The 20622-nt window shown below is 43.2% G+C and overlaps 1 protein-coding gene across 3 annotated transcripts in view; it reads right to left on the bottom strand.

The window, feature by feature from the left end:
• TTC28 (tetratricopeptide repeat domain 28) overlaps nucleotides 1-20622 on the bottom strand; it is a 439996-nt gene that overhangs the window by 403778 nt on the left and 15596 nt on the right. For 2 of the 3 annotated variants that reach the window (XM_042852359.2, XM_042852360.2), the window contains exon 2: nucleotides 20222-20500. In XM_042852359.2, the coding sequence (XP_042708293.2) occupies nucleotides 20222-20500 (279 nt within the window). Of the gene's footprint in view, nucleotides 1-20221; nucleotides 20501-20622 lie in introns of those variants that run through there. The other variant, XM_042852361.2, reaches the window with a different exon arrangement.

Raw genomic sequence — 20622 nt, forward strand, 5'->3', positions numbered from 1 at the left:
GCAGTTATTTTTTGTACATAATTCTACATTTGTAAGTTCAACTTTCATTATAAAGAGATTGCAATACAGTACATATACTATTTCTTTTGTTTTTTACAATGCAAATATTTGTAATAACAAATAAATATAAAGTGAGCACTGTACACTTTGTATTGTGTTGTAACTGAAATCAATGTATTTGAAAATGTAGAAAACATCCAAAAATATTTAAATAAATGGTATTCTATTATTGTTTAATCGTGCAATTAATTTTTTTAATGCTTGACAGCCCTAATTTCTGCACATTATAAATTACACAACTGATCATGAACAGGTGGATGTGGGACAGATTTACAGTGTCTCTAATGTGTACAAGCATACAAACTATTTGGTACAATACTGCCTCCTGAAGGCTCATAGGAACTAGTACTGCCTGATAAAAACAAGTCTAACACAAAGCATGCTTTTTCCATATTATCTCTGGTGAATAAGGGAATGTCTATACTGCAATGTAAGGCCAGGGTTTGAACTCGGGCTCAAGCCTAATCTCCCACTTCCGTCTACACACAAATATCACTAACCCAGGGATCAGACCCAGGGTCCCAAGACCCCAGGAGGATGGACGTTCCAAGCCTGAGTCAAGATGGGACCAAGAGTGCAAGCCCTATTACTTTGCAGTATAGATGCAGCCCTGATGGAGTTGTGCTCTGGGAGTCCACCTAAAGTATTCCACAATCCCAAGAGCCCCCTTTCTTTGTCCTCTGGACAGTCAAGTTTGGTGGATATCAAGTTTTCTCACACTGCACCATGAACAAAGGGCTAGAGCAGCCGTCTTTTGGGAAAGCGCTACGAAGTCTGGGATATGGGTGGTTGGACTCGGGCTCACACAATGCAGTATAGATGTTGGAGTCAGGGTTCAACAATTCCTAATCCAAGATTACAAATGAGTGTAAATGCTCAAGTCCTAGGCTAACAAACCCATGGTCTGCTAACTCAAGTTCTACTTACCCTGGGCTTACACTGCAGCATGAACATACCCCCTGTGTATAAAGAAGATCACTGGAAAGAGTGAGAAGCTTCTTCTAAACAGATTATTCAGAAAGACTTTCACACCTCTTCCCTCCCTCTCTGAGCAAACGGGGCCAATTCATTTGTTAGGTTGCTGGCAGGGTTCATGCTCACACACAGGGGTGAGAAGCTGATGAAAGCCAATGGGCCTACAGAAACTATAAGCCAGATCCTCAGCTGGGGGAAGTTGGTGCAATTCCATTGAGATTAATGGATCCAGAGACGGAAGTGGCCTTCTGCTTTTCACTTGTTCATTTCAGTGTTCTGGCTCTGGATTAACTCTCTCTATTCATCATTGTTCTCCCTACTTTAAAATGGGAGATGCAAATACCTTGACTGGAAGATCAAGTAGTTTCCCTTCAACTTCCATAAGTGCCTCCGTATCCTCTGCTGAAATGTTGTTGTGTACCTTCCTACAGCAAATACTCCTCAGTAAATCATCACGCATAGCCCTATTTCTCCAGTGCCAGTGAGGTGATGGAAATTCTTTTCTTCTATCTAGAACACCAAATGTCACAAAACACTGTGCAAAGGTGGGGAACAATAGGCTCCTCAGCATCAAGACCAATATAAAATACAACCTCTGAAGGCCCTAGTAATCACAGTAGGGTTTATAATTCTATATGCAAATTTAGCAGGGTGCTTTCACTTGAAGTATTTAAAAAAAAAATCACAGTAGGTTTTAACAATCATTACTGAACATTAATGATGGTTAAGTATCTCCAGAGATAAAATAGAAGCACTATAACTTCCCAGGCAATAGATGGTTCTAATAAACTAAGATACTAACTACTGATTAACTTTTCAGCATCAAGAAACTCACAAATTACCCTTTGAAGGAACAGAACAGACATTTTAAAATGAACTTCTCTGTAAAAGCTGAGTAACTGCATTAAAAACTAAAAGGATTCTTTTGAAGAATATGGAGCCATTAGATTGAATCACCTCACTTCCCCACACCCTCCAGCCTAGCTATAATATCACTCAAACTGAGGCAACAAGAATGGTGGATGATAAAATGGTGGTGGAAACCAAAAGACTGAAGGCTACATTCTTCCTCCAGAGATATATGTGCAAGTCTCCCCCAACTGATCTAATTATGTACCATAGTATATATCAACCATAGTGTCTATTCTCACGTGTGCTAAGATGTACTTAATTATACACTAGTGGTCTTAGAACCATGAAGTGATGGAAACATGCAGTGACTTATTTAAAAACAAAAAAATTTTAGGAAGAGGCACACTAAATATTAAAACAAACCCTTTACCCTAATATTCCATTACCTCTTGTAGTAGAAAGAGAGAGCCTGAGACATCAGGCCTGGTAAAAGGGGACTGGTGTAAGGCCTAACACCTGAACTAAAGTCAGCCCATGCTGAGACAAATCAAAGGTAGCAAGAGTCAAGCTCTGAGCAAAAAGTCAGGCCCTATTACAAAGCAGATGCCTGCTTGCAAGTTTGCTATCTGATACATGAACTTGACAAGAACAGGGCTGGCACTGCAAAAAACACAAGCACTCCTAGGCACTAAGTATTCAGGTAAACACATTCCAAAAGGCAACAGAGGGTCCTGTGGCACCTTTAAGAATAACAGAAGTATTGGGAGCATAAGCTTTCGTGGGTAAGAACCTCACGACTTGCATCTGAAGAAGTGAGGTTCTTACCCACGAAAGCTTATGCTCCCAATACTTCTGTTAGTCTTAAAGGTGCCACAGGACCCTCTGTTGCTTTTTACAGATTCAGAATCACACGGCTACCCCTCTGATACATTCCAAAAGAGTGGCACCAGAACACCCTGATACAATGTTATGGTGTAAACACACTCCCCAAAGATGATACACGGACACACTGACCCCTCTTAAAGATAAGGTCAGGGTGACAGGGTGATGGAGAGAGATATTTTGATTGAACCAATAGGTATAAGGTAAAGGGTGGTAACTAACGATGTCAGCAGGGCAATACGTAACTTGTTTGCATCACTGTATAAAAGAGAGGCCACAGACTGGGTGCCTTTGTCTGACCGGAGAGGGGAAGGGGGTGAGGGGGGAGAGAGAGACAAAGTTCCACAGTTCACTGAGCCAAGCCCATTGTAATGAGCAGGTATAGGATGCTAGGACTATACTTTGTTGGCAATAAACTTGGCAGAGCACCTTTGCCACTGAACCGAGTCTGTGGTTTTCTTGGACCATTCGATATCTGTTGTGTCAGCTATCTGAGCAGAGCTGGGAGAGCACATAGAGAATACACACACACAGCCAACAACAGTCACCTCTAAACCTCCTGGGCTGCTACCCACAGCTAGAGCCACTTTCTCTATTATCCATATATACTGAGGGCTGTTGCTTATCCATTAAAAGCTTTTTGAAAAGATTTTTTTGCACTGGTGCACATCAAGGGTAGAAGACACCTGTGCATTTGGGAGATTTTGCAGTGCTTGATCACGGCTGGAATAGCATTTTCTGCTAGCATCTTGTGTATATAATGGTAAATAAGAGTACAAAATGAATAATATACTAACAGTTCTTTTGGTGCCAGCATCCTCTGCCCCTTGTGTACATTCAGGAACTGGAAAGCACAGACAACAGGCTTAGTATGACCTCTCACATCTAGTTCTCCTGAAGAATTCTAAAATGTATATTAACAAGAAACCATGACAACAACATTTAGGTCAGTCTCCTGTATCATCTTTCTGTAGCTCCTGTACTACATGTTTCTTTGTGTGCGTTAAAAATATGTTTCCTTGAAATGTTAACTGTCTTAAAATAATCCCTACACAAGATTTTTTTTAAAGCTATAATGTTGTCATTTTAAGTTTCTGCCCTACAGTCACCTGCTAGGTGAGGGCTGCTACTCACCTCATACACACCACTCACAATTGTCATTTTGAATTTATTCCTCTTACAAACTTAACCCCTTTCATAGGGCTCCCCTTCGTGCTGGAAATGCCAGACCACCACTACATTCACAGAACTATTGGCAGATTCTGCTGCAGCAAAGACTCATTGCTGACATCCAAAAAAACAGAGGAAGTTACTGACACAAATTCTGGAAGTTGCAAGGTACTAGAACAGCTCCCACATGGGCCAGACCAATGCTCAAGTCAGTTATCAGGAAGTTTCTATTTTTATTTCTGCAGAAGGATTCAGAGAATTTAGATAAGCAGCACATTTGGCAGACCCCTATTTAGGTACAAGCCAGGTACTGTATCTGTGTACAAGATGTGGGACTGGAATCTGCCTTCACAATGCTATAATCTCAAGAATAATATTGCCACACAAACCAATGTGCACAGCCGTAAGAATCAGTCATTGGTTATAGTGCAATCACCAATACTAACAGAAGAGGGCATGCTAATGCCATGAGGATTCTGTGCATCGCAACAGAAAGATACATTTTGGCATGGGAAGCATAAACTATAGTCTGTCCAGTTAAACTTTTTTATAATTAATTTTCAGATTATTCATACACATTTAGCTAATTTCACAAGAACAGCAATCCAGTCACCTGCCTTCAACAGCCATTTGAGATCAAATGAAGATTTCTTCCTGAAGGAATAAAATACACCTCCTGCTCAAAAAAACACCATCGCCACAAAAAGAGAAAGCGAGAGAGAACGCTAAGAACAATGGTCCCAACACACACTGAAGTGTCTGTATGTGGGTGAATTTCAGCTACTCTGAATTGCAAAGTAATTTTTAATATAGCAAAAGTATTATGTCTGATCATCTTACAAATACTTTATGCCTTCATCCCAATGCATATTAAAATGTGAATAAAGGAACATTGGAATTGCCATGCTGGATGAGACCAGCAGTCCACCAAGATCAGTATACTGTCTCTAACAGTAGCTTTTATCAGATATTTCAGAGGGAGGTGCAAAATACCTTGCAGTAAGCAGTTATAAATTAAACTGCCCATAGAACAAATCTCTTCTGGACCTCTGTTAGTTAGAGATGGGTTGATGTCCTGAAGCATAACTGTATACTTATTACTAGCCAGTTTATTGCACTGAACACAGTATGTATGATTGCAAAAAAAGATTGTGGGCATTTAATTTCTTACCTAGCAGCCTAAGTTTGATCTCCAGGACCTCTCTTCTATCTTTCCCTTCCTCACTGGTACATATATGTACCACAACCATCGTCTTTATCCTAGCACTGCATGTAAGTCTGTCTAGATGTCTTGAGAGGTTTCTAATAATTGAATCCCCCATAACTATTAACTGGCTCTTCCTAACAACAGGGGTCCCACCCCCGGAGAGAGAACCTCAGTGTGAGAGGATACTATGACATCAACTGGAAGGAGGGTCCCAACTATGTGGTCATTTCCCTCCACTCCAACTTCATGTACTCCTTCCCAAAAATTTTCCTCCTCCTCAACAGCACAGAGGCTGTCAGATTGTTCTACTGTGTCCTTGAAAGTCTCATCATGTGCCATGCATCCGGAGCTGGAGATTTTGAAAGTAGTAGTGTCTGTTGGTCCATGCATGTGTCCCTGCTCCCCCTCACGGCTTTGTCTGAGGTGATAAAGGGCAGACCGACCACGCCCTCAGTTCCTTCTCCGCTGCAGCAGAGGGGAAGGAGAGCGGGATTAGAATAGAGATAGGGATCAGACATCTCGAAGAACCTCCAGTTACAGGTAAGTAACCTCCACCTCTTCTTCGAGTGATGGTCCCTAGTACTGCATTCCACTGAGGGTGATTAACAAGCATTACCTAGGTAAGCGGAGGGTGTGAGGAAGATGATGGAACTGTGGAACAGAGAACAGCCATGCCTAATGAGGCATCCGTCGCAGAGTCTCGCACCAAAGTGTAATACAAAGAGAAGGTATGCATCGATTGCCACATGCCCGCCTTAAATAAGTCCATAAGAGGCATGTCGTGAACGTAGCCATATTCGATGCTTGAGCTCTTGTGGACTGGGCTCGTATCCCACGAGGTGGAGACAGCCCAGATAACTGATAAAACGTCATGCACCCTGAAACCCACTTAGAAATCCTCTGAGTGGAAATAGCTTGCCCCTCAATCCTTTCAGCTATAGTGATAAACAGTCTGGGGGACTTCCTGAATGGTCTCGTCCTCTGCAGGTAGAAGGCCAAGACCCTGTGGACGTTGAGGGAGGGAAGGCACTGTTCCTCCGCTGAGGTGTGAGGCTTTGGAAAGAAAGCAGCTAAGTGTATGGGTTGCTTGAGATGAAAATGTGATACAATCTTTGGTAGGAACTTGGGGTTCAAGTGCAGGGAAACTTTGTTCTTATGGAATGTGGTAATCAGGGGATCCGGCCATCATGGCGCTCACTTTGCTTATCCTTCTCGCGGAAGTAATAGCTACAAGAAAGGCAACCTGCAAGGAGAGGAGAGACAGGGAGCGTGAGGCCAGAGGCTCGAAGGGTGACTTCATCAACATCATGAGGACATGGTTGAGGTCCCATAGGGGAGCAATGGATTGAATGGGAGGATAAGTTAGTAGGAGGACCTTTCATAACCTGGTAGTCAAGGGGTGAGTAAAAACAGAGTGCCCTTCCACTAGGGGGTGGAAACACCGATAGCAGGTATGTGCACCTTGATGGAGTTGAGAGTGAGGCCTGACATCTTCAGGGAGAGGAGATAGTCCAAAGAAGAGAAATGTCCACATCTTCAAGGGCAAGACTCCTCTGTTGGGCCCCTGAGGTGAACCGCTTCCACTTGACCCTATAGGATCGCCTTGTGGACTCTTTTCTGCTACTTGAGAAGATGCCTTGTACTGCCGATGAACATCCTTGCTCTAGTGAAGATGCCCATCCAAAAACCAAGCTCTGAGGTGAAGAGTCTGGGGATAAAGATGCTTAAATAAGAATATTTCTGGAAATGTCCTCTCTCAAATGGGTCAAATTCATAGTTTAACTTCTCTGCTAGGCACACTATCAAGACAAGCTTACTGTCATCAAGAAGTTTTATTCCTGTAATACAGATTACTGTGGAAGATCTAGAGAGTCTAAGCTCTAATGCACACACCTCTCAGGGCCACTACACAGAATAATTTTCCTTTGGATTAGTGAAAATTGAACTTTTTTTCAAGTGTTTATTATATTTATGGTAGTTTTACAGAGTTATGTTAATCTATCATGGCTTGAATATTAGTTCCTGATCTGTGTTTTAGATCCAAATGTCTATACTACAAGCACTACAACAACTGCAGCGCTGCAGCTATGCCATTGCAGCGCAGACAACAGCAATGGAAGGTGTTTTTCCATCGCTGTAGTAAATCCACCCTGAGAGACAGTAGCTAGGTTGATAGAAGAGTTCTTCTATCAACCTAGCTGTACCTACTGTGGGGGTTAGGTTGACCTAATTACATTGTACAGGGAGTGAAATTTTTTTTTACAGCCCTGAGTGATATAGCTAGGTTGACCTAAGTTTTGGGTGTAGACCAGGCCTAAGGTCAAAATTTAAGTTGCACAAACTTAAGCATGACTGCACTAGAGAGTAACTTCTATTCAATTTGAGAATTAAGAATTACTACCAAGAACTGAGAAGGAGACTGTTTAGCTGACAATCAGAATCACCAGTTGAATACCCCTTTATTTACATTCAGAGGGTTTAAAGCACCCAGTCTTGGGGTTGAAAGGCAACACAGGACTCAGGAACTAATCGTTTCTAGAGAATTGGACAAACTGTAAATCAAACAGAGGAAAGGAAATTGGAACAAGAGTTTGATTTAATCTTCCTTAAGGGAATTCCCAAAATACAGCTTAGTTCCCCTAATACTGTGCTCTCAGTTGTACTTTTATTGTCCTTGTATTTTTGACTAGCATCCCAACAATAAATATTTAAACAAAAAAATAGCAGGGACTAAAAGTCAACCTCGGAGACTCGAATTATAATAAGTACTAAGTAATGGTATGATATACCGTGTACTCCCATAATAACTGCTCAAGACCTGGAGTATTTCAAGGTGAATTATACCAATCTGTAACATTAATTGGCCTATATTTACTTTCAACTCTCTTCCAGTTATTGAAGTGCAAGTTTGTGCAGTACCTTATTCCATGTCAGTGAAGGATGCAGACAGTCTGTTAAAGCAGGAATTGACAAGAAAGTCATGCTGAAAACAGAGAGGAAATTCATATCTTTGGACCACTGTGCGAAGTCCTCAGCCTCAGATTTCCACCACTAAAGAGGTTGTTGGGTTTTTGTTAATGATCCTAGGAATCAGTGGAACCTTTTTGTAACTTTCAGAAAATGAAAGACTTGGATCGACATGTACACAACCAAACAAGAACTCATTTGGAGAATAGAGTCATCTCCAGTGATCCTGGTCCAGGAAAGAAAAGTGATAAATGTTATTCTAATGGAGTTCTGCTCAAATTTTACAAGCTTTGGATAAATGGCTCATACCAATGCTCTCACAGGAAAACTCTAAAAAATCACTTTAAAATCAACTCAAGATCCCAAACTAGAAACAATCTACAGTGTGGAAGTAGGGAAAGACAGAAAGACAGAAAGACAGAAAGACAGAAAGAAGTTTAAGTGCAGCCATTTAAGTGTCAGAGACAGAACAACTGTTGAGCTAAGGCTTAGCCTAATATCGCGAGACCTGTAGAAGCAAAGCTCACATCAGAAGCGAGTGAAAAACAGCAGAATAGTTAGTGTAACCTAACCTTGAGATAACGATGTTTTTAAGAAAAGAAAGTAAAAAAATACTGGACTAAATAGCAAATAATCTAAATAAAATGTAAAAGTTTTTAATTTCATGCACGTCACAAAGAGGTATAAATGCTTGTGTGATTTTGCTTGTACTTTGGAGAAACGGAGGCAGAGATGCTCTCTACAAGAAAACTTCAAAATAGCAAATAATTACATATTAAAAAAACAGCTTTACTTACCTCCAAGCTTCATTTCATAGATATAATCAGTTCCTGAAGGGGTGAGGGGAGATATCAAACACTACTCAAGTCAAAGCATTTTTCTGTATTCTCTGCAACTGTTTTAGATGCTTGTGGTAAAGAATGTATAAGGATTTAAAAATTAACAAGTTACATTTTGGAAAGGGAAGGAGCCAAAAGTCCAAGTTTTGTTCACACCATATTATCAGAAAAACTTGGGTTTGAACACTATTTGGATTTGTGCTCCCCAGACACATAGAAACTGAATACTGTGTAGGTTAAAAAAAACCTTTCAGTTCCTAAAAACACAATACTACCTCTACAACTAGGGTGACCAGACAGCAAATGTGAAAAATCGGGATTGTCCCTATAAAATCGGGACATCTGGTCACCCTATCCACAACTCACAAAGCTCCCCCTTCTGGCTAATTAATGGAATTGCTTTGACTCTAAAGAAAACCTAAGCTTCTAATTTCCCAAAAGGATGTGTGTGTTCTGCCACTGAACACAAGGAAAAATTCTACTCCTATACAGCGGTGAATTGAGGAAAGATTTAAAGAAAAAAAAATGATGACATGGGATATAACACTATATCTTATAGTGACATATACAACATCTATATTAGGTTTTTCATGGTGCCCATCATCTTCTTATCAGACTGATACCACATTGACAATGAGTCTCATAACAAAGCAAGATGATTGTAATCAGTACAGTGCATTATCAGGGACAGCTTATGAGACAATCTTTTTTACACTGACAACTATATGGTGCTTTTTCTAGAATATATTAAATTGTAAAATCCATTCTGAAATTTATAGTGTTCTCAGAACACAGAGCTAGTTAAGTAGTCCCCAAACTATGGTTTCCAAATAATTTATTTCAGATTAATATCAGAGGGGTAGCCGTGTTTGTTGCTTTTTACAGATCCAGACTAAGAGTCCTGTGGCACCTTATAGACTAACAGATGTATTGGAGCATAAGCTTTCGTGGGTGAATATCCACTTTGTCAGATGCATGTTCCAATACATCTGTTAGTCTATAAGGTGCCACAGGACTCTTTGTTGCTCTTTCAGATTAGTATCCCTCATAAGCAATCAGAAGTAGTTGAGAAAGTACGCCAATTTCACCTAGCAGTCCTCCAGTTCCCAACAAAACACAGACTGATATTACTTAGACCAACATTTTTGGGGAACATTTTTATTAGAAAGATAAATGAAAGACAGTAAAACAAAAAGAACAAAACCTCGCTGACCTGGTGGGAGTCTCACTTCATCCTTGGCCTGGAGAATAGCTGTCAGAAAGATGGGGTAGTGAGAAAATTCACTTGTGTTTGCGCCCTTCAAATAAACAACAAAGGCTCCTCTGTGCTTCCTCCATAAAGGAGGAAAAAAAAGACCCAAGAGCCCCAGCCACTGCAAAGAACAAAATCCCTTTCCTTCAGTGTAGATTTCACCCAGCATTTCAAGGAAACTCCAGAGAGGAAATACACAAAGTACAGCTCAGCCCAGAGAGAGACAGAGCACAGCATATCAAATACACTTAAGTAAGTAGCCTATTCTCAGTAGTAAAGTAATTACAGATAATTAGTGTTTATTTTATGCCATGATCTATGTTAAAGAGGCTAAGACTGCTGCTTTTGCTAGACCACTGAAAACAGCTAGCTTTAGCACTCCAATTTGCCGTATCAGAAGTGAGCAAAACTTGGTCAATATATTTAGACATGAACAGACTCTCACTTTTAAGGGGACACTAGACACTGGCCCCTAATGAATTAATATCCACTAATTTTAAGAAGTGTAACATGACACAGAATTTTCTGTATATGAAATGAAAGTAACTGGTTTCATAAAGACTTTACACTTTAAGTTCCATTTTTATTAGACTGTATATTTTTAATTGACATTTTGAATATAGCCATAATGGTAAAACATACTTTTATGGTGGGGGGGGGAGGAAGGATTTGTTTGCAACTTAACAATAGGATGTTTCATCAGTAACAGAGACAAAAACATAATGAATAGCCCCAACCTGTCACTGTGGTGCCTGTTTTTGTTTTGATAGAGGTATATAAAATCATGAGTGATGTGGAGAAAGTGGATAAGGAAAAGTTATTTATTTATTCCCATAATACAAGAACTAGAGGTCACCAAATGAAATTAATAGGCAGCAGGTTTAAAACAAATACAAGGAAGTTCTTCTTCACGCAGCGCACAGTCAACTTGTGGAACTCCTTGCTTGAGGAGGTTGTGAAGGCTAGGACTATAACAGCATTTAAAAGAGAACTGGATAAATTCATAGTGGTTAAGTCCATTAACGGCTATTAGCCAGGATGGGTAAGGAATGGTGTCCCTAGCCTCTGTTTGTCAGAGGATGGAGATGGATGGCAGGAGAGAGATCACTTGATCATTACCTGTTAGGTCTACTCCCTCTGGGGGACCTGGCATTGGCCACGGTCGGTAGACAGGATACTGGGCTAGATGGACCTTTGGTCTGACCTGGTACAGCCGTTCTTATGTTCTTATGTCAGACCTGTACAATGATAATCATGCCTTTGGGGGGGAATGTTCTACTCAAGAGAAAGGTATGGAGACTTTGTCAGGAATAAAGAACAAAACTTTGGACAAGCTTCTAGATTAAAAATAACTGAAAGTCAGATTTTGTTTCTTTTTATATTCTAAAACAGACATGAATATTACTAAGGCCTTGGACAGCCAATAAATTTGTTTCAATTCCAAACACATGGGGGAAGAGCCCCATTACTTGACAAGCCAAATAGAAATGGCAGGAGTTGTGCAAAGAAATAAAATGTTTTGGATGATCAAATAAAAACAATAATAAACTGGAGAAAATGGAGAAGAAATAAGGACATGAAGTGGGGTACGTACAGAGGAATGACCAAATACAGAATAGAGGAATAACTGCAAGGCAGAAATGTCTAGAGATTACTGTGGTGCTAAACCAAGGTATTTCTGCAGGTAAATACTTCCATAGTCAGATTCAGCAGCCACAGCGACTGCTTCGCCTCAGCAAAACTGACAAAGATTCAAGACCTAGAACAGACACAAACAACAAAGAAAGACGCCTTAGGCTGCTCTTGGACATCACATCAGTTTCGTAGATACAAATATGTTTTATAAGCGGACACTCAAAACTGTCATTGTCCAGCTGACAAATATGCACAAAGCAGAGTTTGGCAATACTCTCAAAATTTTCTAACGCCAATCTAATCTGAAACAATTTCTACCAGACCAGCAATTTAGGCCTAAGAAAGATTCCTGTGTAGGAGAGTGAGAAAAATACACGGCCAGCAGCAAAACATAACGCAGAGGGTGAAAAAAAATTCAACTGTGGATTTTCATTATCTCAATTACTGTGTTGCATGATGGCAGCTTTTTTAAAAGCCATAGAAATTTCCCTACTGAGACATTTTCATCAGACCTCCATCCAGTATAATCATGGCTTAAAACAGCCACTGTGTTTACTTTGTTGACCGAGCTGTCTATTCAGCAAATAGAATTGCTCTGTGAGTGTATTTATTTCATATTCTTTTAGCCAATGCACACTATGTCAAGTGAACACTGAAAATCTTAAATCCTTGCATACAGAAACAGAGAAACAATTGCCATACTGACTCAGACCCGTTATTTATTTATTCCAATACAGTTTCCAACAGAGGCCAGCACCAGATACTTTAGAGGAAGGTGTAAGAAACGCGGCAGTAGGTAGATACGGAACAATGTGCCTCCCCACATTAGGTCTCATTCTGGTCTCTAATAGTTAGAGGGTGGCTTAGGCCCTGAAAACTGAGGTTTTATCTCCCTTCCAAAATTTGTTAGTAGTGAACTACATCTCTAAGATATTCCTGTTTTCCATAGAGATAACCAATCCTCCTTTGAATCTTCCTCAATTCTTGGCTTCAAAGCCTGCAGTCATTTGCAAAGGGGTTAATCTGTGGCTCTAACATGGGACAGATAATGCCATAGTGCTCCAACGCAGGAAGGTTCAAATCCACACAAACAGCCAGTGAGAAAGTTGTTATTTCAAGGCTTTGTAACATGGGACAGGTTGAGCTTAGGATCAGCTGGAGACAGGGGTCATTCACTAGCTCTCTACCATGAGAATGGCTGACTACACAGGCTCATCCTATGTAATGTAGGGATGGAAGGAGGCGGAAGAGTCATTCCACAGGTTACCGGAGAAATATTGCTTCAGGACTAGCACAGGAGGAGGTTATGTCAGAGGTATGTTTGATATGGAAATTGTGGTAATTGCAAATTAGAGGGGGGGAAAAGCATTAAAGCTGGTCAGAAAATTTCCACACAACAAAATTCACCAAAATAGAAAAAAAGTTTGGTTTTTGTTTTGTTTTTTGTGAGAAAAAGTTTGCTTTCCAACCAACTCACTAGCATATTGTGATTCTGCCTATAGAAGAAAAATACTTCTGATTGAGCTATAAACTCTCCAGTATAAACTACAGTTCGGAATGAACAGCTAGGAATGTCTTTAAATTTGGTTTGTATCTTGAGTTGATTGAGATTGTTTACAGGAATACAGCACAATTAACATGCTGCCAAGGTAGGGCCACAGAAGAATGAGGCCTTTTTCATATTAGGCTTTATTTATTTATAGAGTGATAGTCATATCCTAGTATCAGAGGGTAGCCGTGTTAGTCTGAATCTGTAAAAAGCAACAGAGGGTCCTGTGGCACCTTTAAGAGTAACGGAAGTATTGGGAGCATAAGCTTTCGTGGGTAAGAACCTCACTTACCCACGAAAGCTTATGCTCCCAATACTTCTGTTAGTCTTAAAGGTGCCACAGGACCCTCAGTCATATCCTAGAAACAGTACTGCCAACTCTAAAGGTTCAACAATCATGAGTGAAGCCCAGAGAAATAATTAAATTAATCCAAAAATCAGGAGATTTTTAAAGAATATGCTAGACTGTGTTTTTTGGTCTGTTTTGATTTTTTAATTCTCCTACCCATCCCCAGTATGTGTGAGAGACAATTAACATTGACCAACCTCCCAAATTTATTGGTAAGGTGATTTTGGCCCCTGCTGCAGGAGCTCTCACCCCCATATATGTCCAGCCCCTGCCCAGCAATGAATTCTGTCCCCCCCAACCTCCAAAATCAATCCTGTCCCCCCTACCCAGCCCCTCATCAGTTCTAGTCCCAGAGCCTCACATCTGCTCCTCTTGGGGTTCTTCATGAGCCTCTCCCAACCTGGCCAGAAGCTGCAGCAGTGTCCCGTTCTTCCCCTTCCAGCCTTAAGGGAAGGGGGACAGCACCAGAGGTTCTTCACTTCCCTCTGCCCCTTTGCATGTTGAGAGTGGGCTGGGGGTAGCACAGAGGAGCTCTCCCTGATCAAAGGGGGAGGGGAAATAGAGCCACTCTGAGCTGCTGGGATCTTTCTGCTCCCTCTTCCCCTTCTGTGAGAAGGGTGTTGGGCTGCAGAGGGGATGGGGAGATAGCTCTGCCTGCTTCTTGGCTGCTCTACACCAGGAGGTGGGAAAGTGTCACAAACAGCCAATCAGAGGGGATTTTCCTTCTAGGGCTGAAATTTGCTAGAAGGCTGGAGCTTATCATTGCAAAATTGGCTCCAGCCCTGGCCAAAATTCCATCACTCATGAAAAAAATCATGAGAATTGACAACACCCACAGAAGCAAATTTAATCCACTGTAAAAGTGAGTGCTTTGTCAAAAGGAAAGTTAAACCAAATATAGTTCCAAACTAGACCACTGGGGGATGCTGCTCATAGTGGCTACCACTCTGGGAAGAATAAGAGTAAGAGGGGATACAGGAAAAGGACAAGCTTTGTGTAGGAAAGCCTGGAGAAGTTACTTTGACTGTTTCATTTCTTATCTCAACAAAGATCTGTTGGGCTTTCCAAGCAAGTATACATTTTATAATATAAACAACAATATGGTTCTTTGCAAATTTATCCAAAATGGAAAGAACAAACAACAACATAGTAATAGTACCAACATCTAGCTCTTATATGGTTTTTTTCACATGCAGATCTCAAATCACTTTACAAAGGAGGTAAATGCCATTTTCCACCTGCAAAAAGGGGATAAGTGGAGGCACAGAAAATAAAGTGGCTTGCCCAAAGTCACAGAGTGGCACAGCTGGAATTAGAACAGAAGTCTCCCAAGGTCCAGTCCAATGCCATATCTACTGTGACACATTGCCTCCTGTGACAGCCTACATTTTTTATTTTTTGTTTAACTATGCAATTTTAACATTGCATTAATAGGGGTTTCTTTGCATTTAATAGACTCTGATTTGATAACACAGAAAGATGCCTTCATGTAACAGAGCTAACTTTTTAGCTAGTGAATTTTCTATTCCATTTTATTTTCCCTTTGATGCATAGGTCTATTCCTTTACCAGAGACTAATTTCAAAGGTCTCCCTGTATTTCTGTCTATGATTGGCATGTGAAAAATATTCTTTTATGAGGTCCTTCCATAACTATTCATTTAAGTGGGCTCCACTGTAAATCGTTACCAGATTTCTCAGTAACAAAAAACAAAACTATCCAAAAATGTACTGGCTTTTATACTCCATGCCTCCCAGCATTTATACAATTGAACAAACTGGAAACTTGGAGATCACTTACAACTTTATTTTACATAGCGCCTGAAACTGTCCAAAATGTTTTACAGTATTCATTAATACAAGACAGAAGTTAGTGATGGAAGAGACCAAAGAATTTCTAGTCCATCTCCCTGTCAAAGCAGGATTCTCCTTACTAATGCAGGATGTGGTACATGGTATAAATTACAGAACCCAGCGGTGTAAATAATATGGTGAATACATTAAACCTTCAGTAAAAATAATAGAGCACGAGGCAGGGGAGAAAAGGTGTTTTGAGATAAGATCTAGAACAGAGGTGGGCAAACTATGGCCCAGGGGCCACATCCAGCCTGCGGGGCCGTCCTCCCATGCCCCTGAGATCCCGGCCGGCCCCGGCCCCTCCCCTGCAGTCCCCCGTCCCCCACAGCCTCAGCTCACCGTGGCACGGCTCAGGGACAGATTTAACAGTGAACACAGGGTGCCCTGTCACGGGGCACCCCCAACAGGGGGCCCCAGGGCCGGGCACGTGGGCAACTCAGCACCAGCGCACCCCCACGGGGGGGGAGGGGCTGCACTGTGGGGGCAGGGGAGCAGGCGGGCGGTGCAGGTGGCGGGAGCACAGGGAACACGGCCAGAGAACTCAGGAGGAGAACCGGGCAGCCACGCAGCTGGTTGGAGAGAAGCAGCACTTTGAAGGGGAAACCACCACTTCTCTCCGGCTGCCCCTGCTCCTCCTGAGTCCTCCGCCCATGTTTGCAGGGCTACATTCCAAAAGGGGATGGGGGAGGTCCAGGGGGGCGGTTAGGGGCAGTGAGTCCCAGGAGGGGGCAGGGAGGAGGGGTTGGATGGGGGGTAGGGACCTGGGGGGCTGTTAGGGAGGAGGCAGTCAGGTGACAAGGAGCAGGGGGACTTGAATAGGGGGTGGGGTCCCAGGGGGGCGGTTGGGAGCAGGGATCCCAGGAGGGGGCAGTCAGGGGACAAGGAGCAGGGGTGGTTGGATGGGTCTGAGGTTCTGAGGGGGGCAGTCAGGGGGCAGGAAGTGGGAGGGGGCAAATAAGGGGCAGGGTGCAGGCTGTTTGAGGAGGCACAGCCTTCCCTACCCAGCCCTCCATACCGTTTGGAACCCCGATGGGGCCCCCAGGCCAAAAAGTTTGCCCACCCGATCTAGAATGAGATGGAAAATTAACAAAGTGGAGAGATTGAGGCAAGCTATTCCAGGCAGCAGGACCCACAGGTTGGAAGGCTCTCATAACTATAGTCATAGAATTATAGAAGATTAGGGTTGGAAGAGACCTCAGGAAGTCATCTAGTCCAACCCCCATAGAATCAATTAAATATGCACAGATTCACATCCAAATCATTGTAATGTATATTTGTAGGGGTTTTTGGCAGACTCAATAAAAATAATGCTGTCTCCTCCTTCGCCCCACCCATTCAGGGTTTAGTGAGTCCTGGGACTTGCTGTGAAAAGTGATATTTGTATATTTGTTAATATTACAGCACACTTAATTGCTACTTGGGAGGCTATGAAAAGTGGTAAATGATATTAACATACAAACAAGTATCATTTTTCACAGATAGCTAGTAAGTCTGCTGTGAAAAGTGATACTTGCATGTTTGTTAATATCACTTTTCTCAGCAAGCCCCAGGACCCATTAAGCACTGGATGCGGGGGGGGGGAGGGGGGGGGGGGACTGAAGGGAGAGGCAGCAGGGCCAGGGGCGACGGTGGGATGGATGCGAGGCCAGGAAGACAGCAGGGGCCAGGGCAATGGGGGCAGGTGATGAGCCCCACTGTCACGGGGCCAGAGCCAAGGCCTGGTGTCTGCTGCCATGCGACCAGGGCCGGGGCTCAGTGCCAGCAGCCAGAACCTGGAGCTGGGGACAGGAACTGCGTGGCTGGAGCCAGGGATAGCCCGCTGCCACACAGCCGGAGCTGTGGGCACCCAGGGCTAGTGCCTGCCGCTACACAGCCAGAGCCAGGTGCCAGAGCCCAGGAGTGCGTGGCTGTAGCCAGCACCCACTGCTGCAGGGTCCGGGGTCGGCCGTGTGAGTCAGCTCCTGCCACTGCGTGGCCGGAGCCTGGGACAGAGCTGTGGGCAGGCACCTGCTGCCATGCAGCTGGGGCAGGGGATCAGCACCATGGGCTAGGGTCGTGTTGCTGGAGCCTGGGACCAGCGCCCACCACCGCACGGCCAGAACTGGGGGCTAGAGGCCAACTGAAGCTCCACAGCCGGAGCCGGGGGTCAGAACCTGCTGCCCTGCGGCCAAAGCCAGGGGTTGGTGCCTGTTTGGAGTCTGCTGCCCCGCAGCTGGGGGTCGGTGCCTGTGGCCAGCGCCTGCCACTGTGCAGCTGGAGCCCAGGACTGCAGCCGGGAGCCAGCGCCTGTTGCCACAGAGCTGGAGCCAGAGGCTGAAGCCCAACAGCCAGAGGCCAGGGCCGCATGGCCAGAGCCAGGAGCGGGAGGAAGAGAGTCAATACCCGCTGCCCCGTGGTTGGAGCCCAGGGCCGCAAGGCCAGGCTCCTGAAGTCCCGCCACTGGAGCCTCCCATCCAAACCCCCTCCCCACAACATGGGTCAAGAACTCACCTGGCTCCTGCAGCATTGCGCCCCACCTCTCTCCAGAGGCAGTGCAGGGCAGCACATCCAGGAGCAACAAGGAGGGATGGGGAGGGGCCGATGCTATGCCCCACCCATAGCCACCTAGGAGGCTGTCGTGGCCGCACGAAAAGACCCTAGTGGCCGCATGCGGCCATGGTGGCCACATTTGAGAAACGTTGATCTAGATCATCATCATCATTTCTAGTGAAAGTGTTCTCTCCTTTTGGCATCATGAGTGGGCAGATCTTAGGAGAATATCTCCACTAATGTTTTACCAAAGCTGCCTCTTAGTCTGGCTGTACTAGAAATCTTTCCTCCATGGAGAGGGAGTGCACTGCCCCTGCTGAGGCTTCAGGCATTTGCCCTACAAGGGGTTCAGAGAGGAGGTGAATTAATGACCAAAGTAAAAGGCCAATTTGAGTTGCCCAAAGCAGAAAACGAGATTATCTTGTCTTAGACACAAGCCTTCAATTTTCAACAGCTGGGGATCCATTCCCAATTGTGGCAAGCAGGTGAGGGGAAGAGGTCCCACAAGAAAGGCAAGCTAACCCACCCCTCAAAATGATGTTATAGTGTGCACATTGACTGAAGACTGATGCATGAATGACATTACTACTGCAAGCTGCATCTATGAGAACTGACCTGCTGAGCCCAATTCCCCCATGCCCAAGTCACCTAGAAGTTGCAGCCCCTGCCATTCCTCAAGACCTAGGACAAGCAGATGAGTGCATCAGATAGGTTTAGAAGCAGCAGAAGCTTCACAGCCACTAATCCAGGACCACTTGCAGAAGGCCCATCCTTACCTCTAAGAGCAACATCCTGCTTTCTGCCTGGTGTGAACTCTCATCCCTGAGGTGCAGAAAAGGCAAAGCTCTCTTCAGAGAGGAGCTTTGGTTCCCCTTTTTAGGTATATGTCATGTTTATTTCAAACTGAGCCTACAGCATGGAGATCAGCTCCTGCAAAGGCTCAGAAAACTCAGTTCTGCACCATCACATGGACAGGATTAACTGAAGAAAGGTAATTCAATAGGCGAAATTTCCAGCTTCAGAAAGAATATTTTTGAATGGAAAGGCCTTGAAATTGAGTGCTTCAAAGATATCAGGGACAGGAATCTTCCTGTGCAGCTGTGAAGGCAGAACTGGCCACTTGGTGCAGCTTAGCACTCAGCCAAGTCAGCATCTGCCCCCAATCTCCCTGGAGACTGGAAACCCAACTTGAAGATCCCTGGACCTGAATATGAAGAAAAGCAGCAAAAATATCACACTACACATTGTGAAAACAACAGAAGGAATGCTGAAGGGTGAGATTCAGGAAAGTCAACACTAGAGTGATCTATGAAAAAATAGAACATAATGCTTTCTATCAATGGAACACAACAGAAACCCACTGTCCAAGTAACACTGTTAAATAAAGGCAGTGCTATCTCTAGGAGTCCCTATTTTATAGAAGAGCATCCATTTAGCCTTTCCATGACAGATCAACGTATAAGGTCAGACCTTTCCACGGCCTGTCAGGTCTTACTGAGGATGTTGAGCCATATGGAATTTCTTAAAAAATTATCAAGAAAATACACCAAACAGAACCAGCTCTAGAAAAAATAAATTTTAAGAAAAGGAGATAATGATCTAAGCTTAAGTCCTTAGTTTTCTACTCTAATGCCCCATTACCAACAACAATCTCTATGCAGCATGTTCCATCCTGCACACTGCTCTCCTGAGGCTTTCAGAGCACGATTCTTCAGGCTGCTGCTGAATGTTTATTAGTGTAAATGTTAAGAGAGATGTCTGATCTTCACACACTATGAACAACATTTGTTTAAAAGGCTGAATCCAAAATCTTCACAAGGATCAGCAAAAAAGAATCCCTGCCAGGCAGCTTAGGAAAAATAGGCAAATGTCTGTTTACACAGAAAATAGTTTAACTCTTAACAGGAAACTCAAATAAGTCAAGCAGCTTTTAACACAGAAAGATTTCTATTCTCCCGAGCCCCCACCAAAGTGAACCGTAAGTACAGAATGATTTATGTCCATCTCCATTACAACAAAATAATTACAGCCTTAATACTACTGCAGGAGCTGCAACTCCCATAGAAAGTCTCTTACCACAAGGGAAATGGGCTTTCCTACCTTTGGCCATTTAGGATTTAGGAGTCGTGCTTTGATTGCATCATCCAGTGCCTTATCGTACTGCTGGATTTTCATGTATGCTGCAGATCGGTTACTGTACAGGATGCAATTCTGAGGGTCGACTTCCAGGGCTTCATTGTACAGCATAATAGCTGTATGAAAATCACCATCATGACAGGCCTGGTTACTCAGACGAACTTTCTCAACAAACTCAGCCTTGCTCAACATGGGGCCATCAGGGCTTCTTCCTCCAAAAGATTTTGATCCAAAAAGAGCAATCTGCAGACAGAAAAAGTTATTAACCAAAAGTACTGATTACTCACTTTCATGTCATTTTGTTAAAGATTTTAAAAGTAGAAGAAACGGTATAGTATAAGATAAAACCATTAACATTTTAGCAA

The sequence above is a fragment of the Chrysemys picta genome, chromosome 15 (genome assembly GCF_011386835.1).
Source record: "Chrysemys picta bellii isolate R12L10 chromosome 15, ASM1138683v2, whole genome shotgun sequence".
In the NCBI taxonomy this organism is placed as follows: Eukaryota; Metazoa; Chordata; order Testudines; family Emydidae; genus Chrysemys; species Chrysemys picta.